We start from the raw sequence: 13,366 nt of genomic DNA, 5'->3' as shown, positions 1-13,366 counted from the left end.
GAGAAGTGTAAGGGCATAAAAAAAAGGAAAACAATATGATAAAAAAAAGCCTGCTATTTACTGCCCCTGTATACGCTACTTTATAACTGTTCCCTGACCTTTGGCTATAGTTGAAGGCACAGCATCAAGGCACTGCTAACTGAAAAGCTGTCCTGCCCACTTCATGTCAGAAAAATCATCTGAGTCACGATAGTTCAGTGTTGGCGATGGTTCTCGGTGGATTCCAAAACGGTGCCTTGTAACCTTTAATAAAATGCTGCCTGTGTGATACTCTCTATACAGGTGCTCAAAGGCTGATGACTGGGAGCTCAATTCTGGGTGTGTCAGTCCTTTACAACATGCCCTGGTCTTCCCTGTCCCGTGTTTTGCAGGGGGCTTCGTGGTGCAGTGGTTAGCACACTCGGCTCACAATTGAGAGAGCCCGGGTTCGATTCCCAGGTGCAGTGGAAATATTTGAGCGGGTTTTCCGATACCCTATGCCCCTGTCCACCCAGCAGTGAATGGGTACCAGGTATTAATCGGGGGTTGTGTCCCGTCTCCTGGGGTCTGTTCCCTTCTCCTATAATTCCCTCACCTTCTGTCTCTCTCCGGCATATGACCACAGATGTTGCACCGACTAAACGAAACTTTCCAAACTTCCCTCGTTTTGCTCCACTGCTATTCTTCTCTCCTTTCCTCTCTTCCTTTTCCATCTTCCCTAATAATTGAGAGAGGTACTTAGAGGATGGGATTTGAGTACAGTTTTTTCTGCTTATTATTATTACAACAAAGTGAATTTCTGTCCTTGGTGTTTGCTGTACATCATTCTGTTTCCTCCATCCATGACTTCTTTGCGCTCATCAGATTAATAATTATTCAAGATTAGTAGGCAAATGAAATACAGTCTAAATATGTAAGATATAACCTTGATTTATTGCATAGTCTGTGCATACATAAGTGGTGGTGCTGTAGGGGGGGCAGGGCAGCCATACTCCCCCCAAAGATGGGTGGACGGGCAGACTAGAGGACGGACATTCAATCTGAGATAAATAAGCCACTTGTATCAACACTCGTCTCACTAAACACACCAGGAGCCTCACACTGCTTGGCTCTTGGTGGTGGCAGCCTCAATGTGTAAGTATATGTGAGTGTAGCCTATAAGGTGTGTGGGTGGATACATTATGTGTGTGGGTGTGTGTGCAGGGTGAAGGGTATCTGCGAAAGTGGGTCTATATCACTAAGGAACTAGAAGTGTACTGGGCGTGTGCAGCAGCAAACATGAGTCAGACTTGATGGAGCAAACGTGAGTACATATTCATGCATCTGAAGTCATGTCCCAACTTGCTGAGTACAGGAAATTTAGTAGTTGAAAGAAGAAAAAGCCTGCTTACACTGCCTTTATGAATCACCTGTGGTCTCTCCTCTTCGTAACAGTTCAGGGTACATTCACCAATTTGTACTCAAGATGGCGCCACTATAAACACTCGCCTGCGCCAGAACGGGCTGGGCCGACCATCAGGCCCCACCTGGAAGAAGCCTTGGGCCGACCATCAGGCCCCACCAGGAAGATGTTTACCGGCGCAACAGGCAACGACGTAAAAAAAAAAAAAAAAAAATCATCCTTCCAGTTAGTACTCATATTAGGAAAACCCTTAACCCGGTAGCAGCGACGGGCCAAATTTGTGGCTTTACCGTGTAGCAGCGATGGGCCAAATTTGTGGCTTTACCATGTAGCAGCGACGGGCCAAATTTGTGGCTTTACCGTGTAGCAGCGACGGGCCAAATTTGTGGCTTTACCGTGTAGCAGCGATGGGCCAAATTTGTGGCTTTACCATGTAGCAGTGACAGGCCAAATTTGTGGCTTTACCGTGTAGCAGTGACGGGCCAAATTTGTGGCTTTACCGTGTAGCAGCGATGGGCCAAATTTGTGGCTTTACCATGTAGCAGCGACGGGCCAAATTTGTGGCTTTACCATGTAGCAGCGACGGGCCAAATTTGTGCCATGATTTAAACCCCCCACAAAATTGATGATACATAAACTGATCACAAATGCTTTGATATATATTATGAAATGGTTTGTGTGAGTGATGATTTTTTCTCATTTTTCTCGCTAAGAGGGACCATTAAGAAACATGATCCCTGCTGCTACCAGGTTAAGATCAGGTGGAGGTGTGAAAGCACTCTTGTGAAAATGAAGATATAATTCATTTTGACATTATTTTTTTCTTATCCCTCAGAGTATGTAGCTTTATGGAGAAGCTTGTTTTTCCCTTGATATGAGTATTATTAAGATGAGGCCTACAAATATCTGGACATGCCCTATAAGTTTTTTGTGATCATAAGTTCAAGCTCTTCCTGCCTAATGATAACTGAAGCAAATCTACCAAGTCACAACAAGGATCACATTGGTAGCATTAGGAAAGTCGTGTCTGTAGTGATGATTTTTAGAGGAATTGATAATGATCCTTCTTGGCATGATGATGATAACACTTGAACATGACTTACTTGAGGAAGAGAACCTCTGTGGTGTGTAAGAGCAAGGAACGTTTTGGGGCAGCTTATGCTCTCCCTCCCTCTGTGGCTTATGCTCCTTTATGCCAACAACCAACAAACATTCCAATAATTAATGTGAAGGGAAAAAATGTATCTTTATATCTAGCACTACAGGGTTACACTTCCTCCAAACCCAATGACTTCTTACCTTGGGCGAGGTACGTAAAGGTTATATGGAGTCTAAATGTCTCTAACTTGTTTGCTATGTCTATGACGCTATCAAGTTCCAAAGGCATTTTGTCATGTCTGGACTGAACTATGGCTGCTCTAATACATGAGCTTCTTGGGTGAGTTTGCAGAGAGGGTGTGTGGAAGTTAAGATATAATTGTGTGAAGTTGGTAGAACAGCAGTTAACTAAAATGACTGGAGACTTGAGGGGTGCATGAGAAGTAAGCTGAAGGGGTAGTGTTGCAAAGAGGGAGGCTGTGAAGAGGGAAAGCTAAATACTCTTCAGCTGTCCCCCTTAGAGTTTATGTAAGGAGTTTATGTCAGAGCAAAACAAAGAGACAAAGAAAGAGAAAAGGCAGCAAGTATTACTTCAAATAAAACATCAATAGTTTCTGAATGAGATTTGAATTCAAGGAAGGTAGTGAAAGAAATCCCGGGGCAAGACTTGTGGCGCACCTGGCTGTACACAGTGCCACTCAGCGAGACACCCGTCAGCAGGAAGGGCAACACAAGGGTTCAGGAGACTAACATGTCTCGGGAAACAGACTTTCATTTTAAGAGAAAAATAATACCTGGATTTTTTGTACTCAGCCTGTTAACCCTGTTTCAGTTTTCTTTCAAAATATTTACTAAAGATCTGAATCCTCACCATAGTATGACTCAGTCCCTACCTTGTTTGCCTGTCAAGTCTTCAGTGTAGCGTCCTGAAGCACGTGGCTGTTTTGACTGTCTGTTTACTGGGGCTGTATGTACTTCATTCAGGAAATATCAACATGTCTTAATATAATAAAAATTTCATATTAATATAAAAATAAAAGGTTTCACTCAAAACAACAAATACCACTTTCATAGCCAAAGGCAAGGATGCTTCCACTGTCAAGGAACACCAGCCAGCGGGGCAGCGAGGGCCTCACAGGGCTGAGGAGGGCCAGGGGGCCACCAGCGAGACCTGTGTGGTGGCGGGGTGCAGGCCGGGCAGCTGCAGCAGATCTGTGCAGGAGGTGGAGCCCAAGCCTGCCAATGGGTCTTGGTCATCCTGGGATTCCTGCAGGTTCTTGGTGTTGACTATAGGGTCAGGGGGGCTGGGAGGGGCTGGGGGCTGCTGGAAATTGTCTGCCGGGTGTGCCGAGAGGCTGGCCGCCACTGGTGTGACCTGCGTGAAGGTGGTGGTGCCCGGGACAGTGATGGAGCCAGCAGTGAGGGAGGTGAGCAACACAGGGGTGGACAGCGCCAGGCGGCCCTGGCCCAGGGCTCCCAAGGAGGAGTGCAGCAGGGGCAGGCCACTGGGGCCCTCTGCCAGGAGTGTGGCCTCAGCATGGTCCTGTGGAGGCCCCTCACTAGACACCATTATCTCCTGGAGGTGTGGTGTGCTGCCCTGCACTGTGTACACTGCTGGGGGGTTGCACTCCTTCAGGGTGATCACAACCATGTGCTCCTCACGTCCCAGCTCACTCTCATCACCCACATGCAAAGGGTTCATCTCCACTGCTGTTGCCTCCTGCTGCGGGCCCTCTCCCTCGTGGACGGAGCGCTGGTGCCGCCGCAGGATGCTGCTCTTGTGGAACGCCTTGCCACACTCACACACGTACGGCTTCTCCCCGGTGTGGGTCCTCAGGTGGCTCTTGAGGCTCTCCTTGGCGGCATAGCTGCGTGTACATTGTGGGCACCTGAAAGGCTTCTCCTTGGAGTGCTGGGCCAGCTGGTGTCTTCTCAGGTCTTTCCGTGTCATCATAGACTTCCCGCATATTTCGCAGACCAGCTTGACGTCACTGGAGCTGTGGAAGCGCTTCCTGTGGGCACAGAGGTTACACATGCGCAGGAAAGCTGACCCACAGTCCTTGCACACGTACTTTTTCTCTCGGGTGTGTGTGTTGACGTGCACCTTGAGGGCATAGGGAGTGAGGAATCGTGCGCCGCAGAACTCGCATGTGTAGTTTCTAGCCTCCGAGTGAGTGACTTTATGGTTTTCAAAGGAAGATTTGTCAACGAAGCCTTTGTTGCACTTGTCACAGGAGTATTTGACTGGAAGCCCCAAGTGACACCTCTTGATGTGAACAAAGTGGAGGTAGCGGTGGGTCCTGAAGGCCTTGTGGCAGATGTCACACTCAAAGAAGCGAGACTCTGGGTGTTGGCTGATGATGTGATGGTCCAGCGCATTCTGACTGAGTGCCTGAAAGTTTATCATCCATATCAATTCATTAACTAAAATAGATTGGTTCAAGGAAGCAGACTCATGCTGGGAAAGTCATGTTATGGTTTTCTTGACCACTAATAAATAACACCTTTGAGATGAAATTCAGGCAATGGCTGTAGGGTCAGTGTGTGGGCATGGTGCTTCCAGAGACCCGGGTTTGGGTCCTACCACAACCAGATGGCAATTTTCAACAATTACCGAATGGTTAATGATTACAGAAGTTATCCAGATGTTCATCAACTGAATACAAAGAAATTACCTATATTTAGAATTTGAAGGGAAGCTGAAAATCGTACTGTCAATAAAACAGAACCGTATATTATATTATGCAAAAACTTAAGAGCTTGCACATGGCAGTCAAGGCTTGGAGGGTAGTTTGGGGCTTACCTGGTGCTTACAGCCGGGACACTGGTGGGCCGTGATGCTGTGGCTGCGACGCAAGTGTTGGGTGAGTTTGGACTTCTCCCGGTAGTAGGTGTTGGGGCACCACTGGCAGGTGTGGCGGTAGACAGCCGAGTGTGCCTTCCCTCTGTGACCGCCCAGCTCCTTGGCGTCGCTGAACTGGAGGCCACACAGCTCACAGGTCTCCAGAGATTCACTGAGCTACGGGCGAGGCTGAGGGTTAACACACACACAATTTATTATTTCTTTTAATTGACTGTATTTGCCCTTCCTTGTATCTCATTGCTGTGTCCTGTACCCTCTTTACAATGCAGTAGTCTTCCTTTCCTTCTCTGTACCCACTTTGCTGTCTCTTAACCTCTGCAATATGTGTCTTTCTCCACCCCTCCTTGTTATTTCAATGTACTTATTTTTCCTATCACCTTTCTTATACATTTCAGGGTAGTCCTTATTTCCTTCTCCGTAATCTACTGAGGTGTTTCCCCTTTTGGCTCTGTGTTTCAATGTTCTCGATTTTCCCTATTTTGTGTTGCAGTTTTCTTCTGTCAATGGCTCTGTGTTTCAATGTTAAATATCGTCTTAGCTCAATGGCTCTGTGTTTCAATGTTCTCGATTTTCCCTATTTTGTGTTGCAGTTTTCCTTTTTCTTCTGTCTCTCAAAATATCATCTTAGCTCAATGGCTCTGTGTTTCAATGTTCTCGATTTTCCCTATTTTGTGTTGCAGTTTTCCTTTTTCTTCTGTCTCTCAAAATATCATCTTAGCTCAATGTCTCTGTGTTGTCTTTTTTCCGCTCTATCTGTCTGTGCTTCTGTCTCTTCCTAGCTATGTGTTACAGTCTTCTCTCTCCATTTCCATATCATTTTCCCTCTATGTTCCTGTTTTCTTTTTTTTCTTCCTCTCTCTCCCCTCATATCTTATTGTGCTGCTGTCTCTTATTCTACCTATGCATTGCAGTTTTCAGTTTTCTTCCTGTTCCCATATCTTCTCTCAGTGCCATATGACCATGCAGTTGCGGCACCAAGAATAGAACGCCCCAATAAGCATCATCATCCCATATCTTCTGTGTTAAAAGTTTCAGTGTTAATTTTTCTCCCCTGTATCCCACGTCATATCTGTTTCATGTTCCGCTGCAGTGTTGTCACCTCTCCTGCACCCCTCTAGGCCCGCTCCTCACCTGTGCCGTTCTTTCCTTCACCTCTGCTCCTGCCTCCCTTGGCGTGCACTCGTCCTTCACCTCCACCTTCACCTCCACCGTGTCCTGGGAAGTGTTTGGCCTCCTCCTGCTCCTCTTGGGTGTGGGAACTTGGGGCTGTCCTGAGTCAGGGGTTGGAAGACAACTTGTGTTATTAGGATTTTTCTCTCTTTTCAAATGACATTCAAATTAGAAAAGCATAATATATGAATAAGGAGTAAAAATATGGATAATGCTAATAGGAACTCTGATTTTTTAAGCACCATTAAAACAGGAAAAATGGAATATTGTTAGTGAAAGATGAGAAAGCAGAAAATCAGTGACAATATGGGGTCAAAAGGTAAAAGTCTTAAGAATACTGCATATATAAAAAATACTGGACCACCCTGGTAATAAATGGAAACTGAAAAGGAAGAACCAAGTAGACATGAAACCAAACTAAAAAGAGCCACACATTAACTGTTTTCACCTTAAAATATCATGCATGGACTTTATTCTTAAGCCCTGCCCACACAAGGCATCAAGTTGTTACACAATTCGATGCAGAAAACTAGTGTTGCCGACAGCAGGGTAGCTACTGACCTACCATCCAGCTGAGGAATAAGATATACCCAACACATAGAGTAGTTACCCTACCATCCAGCTGAGGAATAAGATATACCCAACACATAGAGTAGTTACCCTACCATCCAGCTGAGGAATAAGATATACCCAACACATAGAGTAGTTACCCTACCATCCAGCTGAGGAATAAGATATACCCAACACATAGAGTAGTTACCCTACCATCCAGCTGAGGAATAAGATATACCCAACACATAGAGTAGTTACCCTACCATCCAGCTGAGGAATAAGATATACCCAACACATAGAGTAGTTACCCTACCATCCAGCTGAGGAATAAGATATACCCAACACATAGAGTAGTTACCCTACCATCCAGCTGAGGAATAAGATATACCCAACACATAGTTACCCTACCATCCAGCTGAGGAATAAGATATACCCAACACATAGAGTAGTTACCCTACCATCCAGCTGAGGAATAAGATATACCCAACACATAGAGTAGTTACCCTACCATCCAGCTGAGGAATAAGATATACCCAACACATAGAGTAGTTACCCTACCATCCAGCTGAGGAATAAGATATACCCAACACATAGAGTAGTTACCCTACCATCCAGCTGAGGAATAAGATATACTCAACACATAGTTACCCTACTGTTGGCAACACTGGTTCCTGCAAAGAGTTGTGCAACACACTGTGCAGTTTGATGCCCAGTGTGGACAAGGTTTTAAAGGAGCTGCCTCTTTCTACTTTCAGCTTGCTACATGTCATGGTCTTCCTTGCCTCTGGGTCTCCTGGCTCGTCTCTGGGCTGGCTGTGCAGTGGTCTCCTTGCTGCCATCATCTCCACCTGAGTCAAGGGGGCGCTGGCTGTCTTGCCTGTCCTGAGTTGCAACAGTGCTGAGGGTTTGCTCAGCACCACCACCATTTCCTGCACTCTGTAAGGGATTCGATGTGTTGGCCGTGCTGGGAGGACTGCCTTCGCTCTCTTGCATAGGGGTATCACAGTTAGACCTCTTCCCTTCATCTTTCAGGGTCTCCTCTTCACCTTGGGAGCTGCAAGAAACTGCATTGTCCCCTAGAAGGCACTGTGGGGGGAGCAGGTCACTCAGGACTGCAGTGCTGGCATCCAGGGTCAGGTGGGTGCCCAGCTCCTGAGGGCACTGATGGTGGGTGGCAGCACTGCTATCAAGGCTGGAGGTTTCATGCTTAACTGCAGACACAGAATCCTCTGGTTTATCTTGTGATTCAATGCTCTTAACACCTTCTCTATTAGGCTCTGAATCCGATGGAATGTTGCTGAAGAACCCATCAACTTTTTCAGGTCTGACACACTGGTCAAGGTGTGTGCTGTCCCACATTTCAGCCTGAGGTGTGTGTCCCTCGCCACTCTTCCTCTCAGAACTCTCTGCAGCGGGACGAGATGGCCCAACAACCTGAGATTCTTTTCGTGACTCAGTTCCCTGCAGGAATGTGTCCCGAAATTCATTCTTGAGGACCATCAGCTTACATTCAAGGTTGACAATGTTAAGCAGGAGTCTGAGGCAGATGGAGCAAATTAACTCTGTGGTCCTGCATGCCTCCTCCAGCTGCTCCACCCCCACCACCTGCCCCATCTGGCTGTGGATGCTGCCATTCTGTGATATGAGGCTGGAATGTACGCCGATCAAAGGGCTGCTCACCGCCTTGGCACACACCACACACGCCCCACTGCCTGGCTCTTCCATGCCAGCTGCCCTTCAAGCACACTTCCAGGTTCTGTAATATATAAATACATTAATCAGTAATCATCATTATATCACTGACAGGTAAGTCTACTCATCGCACCAATATGTCGAATGTGAAGGATGCATGTATATATTTCTTTAATCTTGTCATATGCAATCCCTTCTTCATCCATGAGGCTGGACAACGAGAACATGTCTATCCCTGACAATCCTACAAACCAAAACGACACACATCTATTCATGACAGCTTGATGACCTTTCCATGAAAACACCACAGCATGATGACTGATATACAGATTTTCACTGTCTCCTTTCCATGCTGTGCACTGTGTCTGTCTGTCATTCTTACTGCATGTAATTAAGTATATGGCATAGCTTACTTTGTATACCCACCAAATAGATGTCTGTGACTCTGTGTCTCAGATAAAACTGCTTCCTCCTATGGAATAACTACCCAAAGCCACCCAGCGGGGGCAGCATGAGCCAAGAGTAAATGGCGCCACTATAAAAAAAATTGCCAGCGACATTAAACGGGCTTGAGCTGACCACCAGGCCCCTGAAGAAAGCCTACCGGCACTATAGGCGAAGACGTAAAAAAAACAAGAAAAAACAACAACAACTCATGGGTGGAAGCTAGCACGGGGTGGGCCTTCAGTGGTGGCCGCCGCAACAACCCAGCCGCCATAACCACCTTGCACACAGCGAAACTAATGTCATGCACTTACTGAAATTAATTAAACCTGACAACTGTAACCTGACCTCACCTGTATGGGTCCTCGCTCCTTTCTGATCTCAAGAAAATCACTTGCAGCGGGTGGTTAAGGTGAGGGAAAACACTTTTAAGGCAGAAACGAGAAATTTCTGTTTAAAATGGTTACAAAGGTGAATAGTACAGCAGGAGGTCAGGAAACAACCGTGTCAGCCGCTGGAGTAAGGCGCTGAGAGGGACAAACACACAGCTGACTCCCTGGCAATGACACCTACCCCCCTCACACACACCGCGGCCTCTCCCCAAACACACACACACACCAGGGCCTCTCCTCGCACACACACACACACACACCAGGGCCTCTCCTCGCACACACACACACACACACCAGGACCTCCTCCCAAAACACACACCAGGGCCTCTCCACACACACATACACACACACACACCAGGGCCTCCCCCCAAACACACACACACCAGGGCCTCCCCCAAACACACACACCAGGACCTCCTCCCAAAACACACACCAGGGCCTCTCCACACACATATACACACACACACACCAGGACCTCCCCCAAACACACACACCAGGACCTCCTCCCAAACACACAAACACACACACACCAGGGCCTCTCCCCAAACACACACACACACACCAGGGCCTCCCCCCAAACACACACACACACACCAGGGCCTCCCCCCAAACACCACACACCAGGCTCACACCAGACACACAGACACCCCAGGGCCTATTCCCAAACACCCCAGAGCAGGCCCAGGGTGAGTGTGGCCCCTGGGACACTCACCATAAGGGGAACTTGGGGGGGCGGGGTGAGGCCATAGTTGTCTCCCTCTCTCCCTGACCTTCACTCCACCCAACGGAACTGTCAAGGGAAGTAAAAGTGATGTTAACAGTAAAAACACGCCTGTAGTTCGGTATTATATGTTCTGGTGAGTATTAGTGCGTGTCTTTGAGGTGTAGTAAGGCCTGGGTTGCCTCAGATATAGCTAGAGAGCCAGCACTCACCGAGAGGGAGTATATAGCATGGAAAGGTGTTTGTTGGTGGTGACTTTCTGCATATTAGTGACTAGATGGAAGGAATGAAAGACATGATAATAAGGAGAGTAAAAAAATGTATCAGATAAGGTGGACTCTGGGCTGGCAGAAATTTTCATAGTGCTACCAACACATGTATTACTGGCTGTATAATCACATTCTGCCCTGCCTGGGGCTTGGGATGGCATGTTCCTCCCTTCTCCTTTGTTTATCTGCAACAATAAGCTGTCAATCAATCAATCAGAAATGCAAGGAAGGAAGGCGCCGTTGTGAAGGCTGACGCGGCCCCGTGTGGCGCCCAGCTGAGTGGCGGTGGCTGGCGTGGTGCTGAACAGACACTAAAAACGCCAGTGAACACGGCGGTGACAGGTGCTGTGTGTGGGGCCAAGGGAACCCTCAGCACCCCGGGGCCGTGCCGTGTGCCTCGGTGGGGCGTGCAGGGCAGCAGGCCGGGGCAAGGGGGGGGGGTATTTTTTTTTTATTGCCGCTTTATATTTTCGGTGTGACTTTCTTCCATTTGATATTTTTTACAGTTCATATGAGTGTTTTTAGGTTTCCTCTGTTGTGTAAAGAAAAAGTAACCATAAGCCCAATGTCCGATACAACGAGATGTGTAAAGGCAGGGGGTCGAGGCAGGAGGGGCCCCCAGTTAGGAGGCTCGTGTTTATTGAGCAGCCTTTCACTGACTAATAAGGGGGTCGTAGGTAAGGGCGTGAACATTATTAGTGGATGTACACCGACCTGTAGTGCGCCGCGGGTCTTGCCTATCGCGGGCTACTCCGCCGCCTGCCGCCGCGCGGGGCAGCACTTGGAGGTGTAGCGCGCTCACTGCAAGGCTGTTTTTCACACTTGTTTTGGCCTTTGCATTCTTTCTTAAGGTTATCCGGGAGGTTTGATATTTATATGGCAGCAGAAGAGCAGTTGGTTAAGTAAGACATGAGATATCGGCGCGTTAACATTACCAATCTTTACCCAGTTGTCGTGGTCGCTTTATGGTTATCATTCACTTGCACAACAACTGAGGCGTCCAAACAATCAAGTGAACTAAAAATATCAAATGGAAGCAAAAACACTAAAAATATAAATGGTTAATAAAGGAAATATTTACCCGTGATCAGCTCAGGCACTGCTCAGCACTGAGTAATCCTTGGCTCAGCAGGGCCTCCCTCCCACCCTCCCCCCTGCTGCAGGAGTGGGAAGTCTCGCTGGAAAACTGCAGCGCCGCTGAAGAGGTGAGACGAAAAGCAGGTTCTTGTCTTCAGTGGCCTTAACCAAGCCACTCATCTTTACTCTTTTTATAGTGATTAGCGGACTTTTTTTTTTTTTTTTTTTCCCTTGAGCTGCTTCATTTACTGTAAAAAAAAATCAGGTGTGTTTTGGAACCTCAAATGTAACCTGTCATCATGACATGACGGAGATAATGACGTTTAGCAGTGATGTGGTACATACAACCGGTAATGGATATCGTTGCCCAACATAGTATTTTTCCGATGCATGATTTATTTCGGATGATAATCAGAGTACAAACCGTCGAAAATACTTCATTTTGCCTGTGGATCGAGGGGGTCGGTGCCTCGAGCAGGCCTCTATTTGAGGGGGCCAGTTGCGCATGCCATCCTTGCAGAAAAAAAAAAACTGGTCGCCCCTCGTAGCCCTTCTTTAGGTGAATGGCATCTGAATAGGATACACAGCACGTGTGCGCCATCCCTCAATCCTGCGGTGGCCCATCAATCCTTCTTGAGTTGTTTGAATTTCTTTGATAGATTGATCACAGGTTACTATTATATATTTACCTGATTCAAGGGACCCCAAAGGGTGTCGTAGGGGGCCAAACCCTCATTTAGGGGTGAGCGTGCCTTAGGGTCACAAAAAAAAGTCATTACAGGCGAAGGGGGAGGGGTCACCCCTTTCGTGACCCTTGGGCAGACCGAAGTGTTCCCAATGAATGGTTTTCATGGTAATTATCTTCCTAGAGACCTAGACACATAAAACAGAGGTTTGATCATGAAATCTATTATTGGTTGAAAACACCAATTTCCCTGTTATTTTACGTGGCAGTGACAAGCAATATGTTACTTTTTTTCACGCAGTATTTCGTGTTGACATTATTGGGTGACTGTACAAACGTGATTACATCCAAAGTAATACTTCAACATAACCAAGTGAGAGATAAAGTTGCCTACCTGCCTGCGCTACTGACTCATGGATTTGTCTGCGTATTTCTGTACACTATCGTCCACTAGTCACCTGCGGCGTATTACAAACGTGAAGCATCTGCCTATTATAGTGTTGCTGGGTCTCCTTGGTCATCGCGGGTGACCAGCCGGTACCTAACAACCGCAGGGGGCAGTTAGGTGTCCGTCACAGTCACACACACTGAGATCACCTGACAGATAGCAGGTGGTCGTATGCAGTGAGCTGTCGTTTAGTAAGTCCCCCCCCAACACACACATGTCTTCCTTAATGCATCGCGTAGTCCAGTGCTGGGTTACGCAACGGAAGCTTAGGAAATACCTGGCGTATGTCTCAGAAAGTCTATCTATTTCTTGCCTTCAGACACAATGGTACTGGGAATGGACGGGTCATGTGAAGTTTAGCTCGGACTACTAAGGGAAAGTCTAAGCTACTTTTATTCATTATTATCATTATTGTTATTATTACTATGATTGATATATACTTTCATTTAGCTATTTTTATTTATTTTTTCATGTGCAGGCCCATAGCATCAGTAGGGTTTCTTAAAGGGGTTAGTGGTGGATGGCATAAGTCCATTAGCGGAGAGCAGCGGGGATCAAGCGAGAAAAATGAGAA

The 13,366-nt window shown here is 47.0% G+C and overlaps 1 protein-coding gene across 3 annotated transcripts; it reads right to left on the bottom strand.

The window, feature by feature from the left end:
* Positions 1-885: 885 nt before the first annotated feature.
* On the bottom strand, positions 886-10,454 carry LOC126986581 (zinc finger protein 37-like). Of its 3 annotated transcripts, XR_007739826.1 has the most exons (6): positions 10,305-10,454; positions 7,847-8,820; positions 6,474-6,613; positions 5,283-5,498; positions 1,541-4,871; positions 886-1,505 (listed from the first exon to the last, which is right to left on the bottom strand). XR_007739826.1 is itself a non-coding variant. In XM_050842841.1 (5 exons), the coding sequence occupies exons 2-5, from the start codon at positions 8,787-8,789 to the stop codon at positions 3,612-3,614; spliced, it is 2,559 nt and encodes an 852-aa protein (XP_050698798.1). In that variant the 5' UTR covers positions 8,790-8,820; positions 10,305-10,454; the 3' UTR covers positions 886-3,611. The 3 variants fall into 3 exon arrangements, 2 of the variants coding, with proteins under 2 accessions (XP_050698798.1, XP_050698799.1); XM_050842841.1 differs by having other exon boundaries at positions 886-4,871; XM_050842842.1 differs by lacking the exon at positions 10,305-10,454 and adding an exon at positions 9,554-9,809 and having other exon boundaries at positions 886-4,871.
* Positions 10,455-13,366: the final 2,912 nt, after the last annotated feature.

Source organism: Eriocheir sinensis, chromosome 62 (assembly GCF_024679095.1).
Source record: "Eriocheir sinensis breed Jianghai 21 chromosome 62, ASM2467909v1, whole genome shotgun sequence".
In the NCBI taxonomy this organism is placed as follows: domain Eukaryota; kingdom Metazoa; phylum Arthropoda; class Malacostraca; order Decapoda; family Varunidae; genus Eriocheir; species Eriocheir sinensis.
This window is presented reverse-complemented; position numbering and strand designations above follow the sequence as displayed.